This window comes from Aplysia californica, unplaced genomic scaffold, assembly GCF_000002075.1.
Source record: "Aplysia californica isolate F4 #8 unplaced genomic scaffold, AplCal3.0 scaffold00345, whole genome shotgun sequence".
In the NCBI taxonomy this organism is placed as follows: Eukaryota; Metazoa; Mollusca; class Gastropoda; order Aplysiida; family Aplysiidae; genus Aplysia; species Aplysia californica.
In genome coordinates, this window is record NW_004797615.1 from 457,888 (window position 1) to 463,243 (window position 5,356).

Here is a 5,356-nt window from a genome sequence, read left to right on the forward strand (position 1 = left end):
TAATAATAATAATAATAGATATGAAAGACTGACCTTCCCCGTCATAGAAGTCTGCGTCCTCCAATCCGTGCATGGCGGCGTCCGGGTGGTAGTAGTTCAGCATCGCCCCCGCTGGTAACTCATGACCTTCACCTTCCTCCTCCAGCCCGTTCTGATGGTAGGTGAAGTTGTTGTTGCTGTAAGCCTGAGGCAGGAGACCTTTCGCTCCACCAAATCGGACGTGCTCGGTTTGTCTGCTCGCCGCTGTCCCGAATCTGAAGTCTCTATCCCTCCCCCGCCTCTGTTGTCTCAGTTTCATCTCCTTCGCTCTTTTCCGGATGAGGAAGAACACGCTGCCAGGTCCGTACATATTGACCAGTGGCCCTTTCTGGAGATTGTCAATGTTCACTTCGGCCTGCTGTTGGGATTTGAGTCTGGACATTCTGGATGCTCGACGTGCGTCTTTTTCTTTTTCGTCTAGCGTGTAGAGAAAGAAGCGGTACAAGGGTATCGTGTCTTCGTGCAGGCGCGAGAAGTGGAGTGTGAGCTTCGTGTGTACGATGTCCCTGAGCATCTCAAGGGTGGCAGGGTTGCGTTTTTCGATGAGTCTGTCGTAGTTGCGTTGGTCGAGGTGGTAGACGATAGATTCCTCCGTACACTCCACTGTCTGGGAGTACGTGGACAAGCCCATCGCCATCTCCAGGTCACCTAGGAGAGGAAGACATGTGAAAGAAAAATGTTCTGGTGATTTTACACCCCCCATTGACACAATTTAGACTTTCAGGTGGCACGCTTCCGACCCTGCCTGTCAGGGTAAACCGCACTGAAAAGGACACACCGTCCGAGGAGAAAAAATTTTCTCCTTTTCGGGAATCGAACTCGGATCTTCTGTGTGCCTCAGCAAACCGCCTAAATGCTATACCATAGACGCCGGTAGACGCGTAAAAGAGGATTTATGTTTTACAGTAAATCTTTTACATTCCATTCCCTGCTGAATTGCAAGTGTTTTACGCTCCCATCAACACTATTTAGATCATTTAGGAGGCGGGCTGATTCGACCTCGGCTGTCAGGGCTAATTTGGGCTGAGAAAGAGACACCATCCAAGTAGACAGACGGAGATATTCGAGAAAAAAATCATCACTTCAGGTTCATTGACAGTATATAATATCACTAATCCTTGGGGGACAAAAGCACAAAAGTATGAAGACGTGTTAGCACATGCATGATAATGATGGAGACAAGCCCAGTTGCTGCGGTCACGTCCTATAAATGCAGTCGAAATTGTCTAAGACGGCCAACCGTTGTCGAGAAAAAAAGTTGTTGTCTTGTACAGGTGGATTCTTGAATAGTATCATTATAATATTTTTAAAAAATACGCAAAAAAGGAAGCGGGGTGAGGCTGAGTGTAAAGTCGAAAGTGATCGTTTGCATAAGTGATTGTCTTGAACACGTGGCTATTTGAGCAAGTTCGACTGTAATCTGCGATTGTATTGAAAGGAGAGTAAAAGGCGGTCTTGCTGCACCCACCTATGGTATCCACGGCCCTGGCAAGGCACAGCTCTAAAGGCTTGAGCGTGGGTTTCTTGGCTTCTGACTGCGGCACAGCACGGCGCTGGTACGTCGAGCGACTTCTGTCGGACGTCCGGCTACGCTCCAGGTTCATCTCTCTGTGGTACGAAATTGATTTTCTTACTGCTGTGCTGGGATAATGTAGTGGAGGACAGATGATGGAAACTACACGTGTCCATTCAGAGGCAGAAAATCAGGTGGTTTGGACATCTGACACCTATGGCACCTTACTCAGCATGCCAGTAAAACGTACTGCAAAAGAATATCAGGGTACAAGGCAAGAGGAAGACCAAGGAAGACCTAGATTGAGAGTGTGAAGGATACCTTGAATACACACAGCATTCCGCCTAGCCAGGCCATCCAGCTTGCTAGAGACAGAAAGCTCTTTCTCCCTTCGACGCCCTAGATGGTACAAGAGGAAGTGTAAAGTAAAGTAAGTAAGTAAATTGGGATAATAATAGTGTTGTTAAGTGCATAATGCATGCTGTAGAGCGTGGATATACGTTAAGTTTTAGTAAGAGTTTTACGGCACTTTCAACACAATAAGGTCATATAAGTGCCGAAGATTAGATGCGTTACAAGAACAAGGAGGAGACAGAAGGACGATAGATGTTTGATCGGAAAGTTTTCTTTTACTTTTACAAGAACACGTCAGGATACGCACAGATCCTTTGATTATGCAGCTACCAAGTTAAATTTAATCGTGGACTTAAATGACAAGACATGATGTCTCTCTTTGCTCTCTATAGCAACATTCAAACAAAAGGCAAAACGCAAGTCTCGTTATGGTGAAGTGCCCCCAGCACCTCCCCCTTTTGTTTTTCATGCGGTTAAAATACAATCAAATGGTGAGCTCCACAGTAAACCGGACGTACGTCAGACTGCACGGCCTAAGAAAGTATAATATACATCGATGGATTAAAAGCATTTTACATATTCAACATACTGGTTTAATCTCTCAATCTCTCACTGACCTGCGCAGTAACTCTCTGGCCTTCTGACGCTCTAACTCTGCGATGTTTCCCAGTGGGTACAGTTGTTGGTACTGGTTCTCGTGATGGCTGGGGTCAAGCCGGACTTTGCACTGACCCCTGGGAGAACAAAAAGAACTCGGTGACGTGGGGGCTAAGGGTAATTTGTAATACCAGCAATATCAACAAAAGAAAGAAACGTAACTGTCACTATTGTTTTACTCTCCAGTACACACATCGAATACCAGCGCCTGCGGTGCAGCGGTTAGGCACTTTGCTGTTGCAAGCAGGAGACTCGAGTTCGGTTCTTGAGAGGGGAGAATTTTTATCGAGTATCTCGGTCTTCCAGATGGAATGTTGTATCACTCTCAGCCCAGGTTCGCCTTGACAGGCAGGATCGAAGCGGGCGTCCTGAATGGTCTAAATTTTGTCGATGGGGACGTAAAAGCACCTCCGTTAAAACAAACGAACAAAATAGTTTGGGTAATTTATGAGGCAAAATATTTTCACACCGTCGGCACCGGTCAAATCTGATGTATGGGTTCATCCAGTCAGAAAGACATAACATATCTCCCATCGAGAGAATCGAACTACCACCGTTCGTGTGCAGAGACTTATCATTACTTGAAGAGAAGATGGAAGAGCGTGGTATCGGTGAAAGGCATATGTTTTGTGTTTGTCAAAGGTTACACTTCTGTGAAGGACGCAGTGCCTACAGACTGATTTTGTGGCTACAGATAACAACATTGAAACAAACGGCGGTTTGAGGGTACCTTTGCATCGACACCATATCGAAGAATCAAAAGAAAAAAACACGAACAAAACGCAACCATTATTTCCACATAAAGATGTAGCCTACGGTAAACGAGGAAGATCCTGTCCATCGGCACCAATGAACAAACAAACAATCCCCCCCCCCTCCAATCAATTGTGTAAAAAAGACGTTCTGTTCGTCAACGAAATTCCTGTCCACCGGCATTAACCAACCAAACAACCAAACAACCAACCAACCAACCAACCAGCCAACCAACTAACCAACAATTATACACGAACAAACAAACATCAGTTCCAAAAGGACACGTACTGTATAACGAAGAAAATCCCGTCTACTGGTACCCCCTGCCGCACGATAGTATCCTCAAACTTCAGCACTTTCTTCTTCAAACTCATGGCCATCATCTTCTTATAGCGAACCTGCCAGTTGTGGAAGAGGGGACTGCACCGCACGAACTCCTTACGCTCCTCGAACTCGTTAGCCTGGAAGGCACGCAGTGACCTGGGGATACAAAATAAAGCACACACAATGACCACTGGCCAGTTGATGAGAACATTAGCTAATAGCTCATTGAATCTGTACAGGTCGAGCCGTCGATCTTGTCGAGGGCGAAAGTCTAGAAACAACATTATTTGACACGGACGTCAACATTAAGGATAATAATAACAAAAACAATGTTCACGATAATAAAGATGATAATATAAACAACACCAACACCACCACCAGCACTAACACCACAACCACCACTACCACCAACATGAACAACAACAACAACTACTACTACTACTACTACTACTACTACTACTACTACTACTACTACTACTACTTCTACTACTACTACCTTTCAAAAGAAGTCACAGCGACCCACATTGTGTGCACCAGGTATTACCTGTTGTAGAGATCTCTGTCGACACACAAGAGGTCGGAGGTCTCGTCAGCGATGATGGTGGCGTTTCTGACACAGTCGGCGTTAATCAAGGCCAGCTCACCGAAACTTTTCCCAGCATCTGTTGAGAGCAGAAAACAAAGACATTTTGGCTGAGTAAAAGCCTACTTAAATGATGGAAACCCTGAGAAATTATAATGTCCCAATGGAAAGAGCTGCAGAGCTGGCTTTCCATAGATAACTGCATCTCCCCTCGACGCTTAACGGCAACAAAGTATGAAAAATTAAAGTAAGTAAAAGTCTACTTTAAGCCCTCTTCCCCCTCCCCCACCTTAGTTCTTAAAGAATACAGTCGAAACTGCTCTAGCAAGGGGCACCTATCGGAGACAATCGCCTTAACAAACGACCAATTCCACCCCATCCCCCCTTAAACATATGATTACAATGTCAAAGACGTTCACCTGTTTAAGACAACTACTTCTATCATCAGGTACGGCAATATGGCAACCCACACTTAGCTCAACAGTGAGCGGAGGCTTCGGGTGCATGAAATAGGTCAAACAAGCTCCGAATGGAAAGCCCAAGAAGACTTTTATCGAGTTTGCGGCAAGTCCAACACTAAGAGGTCACATAAGTACCGAAGATTAGAGGTGTTACTGGAGTGTAAGGTACACAGAAAAGAAGGAATAGAGATAGGATGATATAATATGTTTGACAGGACAGGGGAGTAAACCACACCAAAACACTCGCTAACCTCCCAATAATTTTTCCCCGAGAAGCTGATTCATGAGGAATTCTCAAATCTGAACACAACTTTGTACTATTGAATAATTTCCTTACCAATCTTGCCGACGTAGATGCCATATTTTGACCGGTCCAGCACCCTCCCCTTCTCTTCCTCCTTCTTGACCGCCGCTTCTTCGTCCAGTTGGAGCTGTTTGACCGACTCATATTCTTCCTCGGTCAAGGTCGTGTTGATATGGATGGCTACCGTGCCACTAAGGATGATGTAGAAACTGGCCAGACAAAATGGCGGTTATTATTGGTTTTAGTTTTTTGAGTTTTTAATCTTTGTTTCTATTGCTACTGCCTCTTTGTTTGCTTTCAGCTTTATCAGTGGCTTTTTAGTTGGAAGAAGAGAGGAAGTGGGGGCATGGGATGGGTTTTATTTTAAT

General features: G+C 45.1%; 1 protein-coding gene across 1 annotated transcript in view; it reads right to left on the reverse strand.

The window, feature by feature from the left end:
* The window catches only part of LOC101855119, a gene marked incomplete in the record, with an annotated part of 21,098 nt that overhangs the window by 10,342 nt on the left and 5,400 nt on the right, over positions 1–5,356 (reverse strand). The window contains 6 exon segments of the mRNA XM_035970944.1: positions 34–687; positions 1,508–1,647; positions 2,524–2,640; positions 3,605–3,796; positions 4,185–4,302; positions 5,022–5,178. Of these exon segments, the coding sequence (XP_035826837.1) occupies positions 34–687; positions 1,508–1,647; positions 2,524–2,640; positions 3,605–3,796; positions 4,185–4,302; positions 5,022–5,178 (1,378 nt within the window).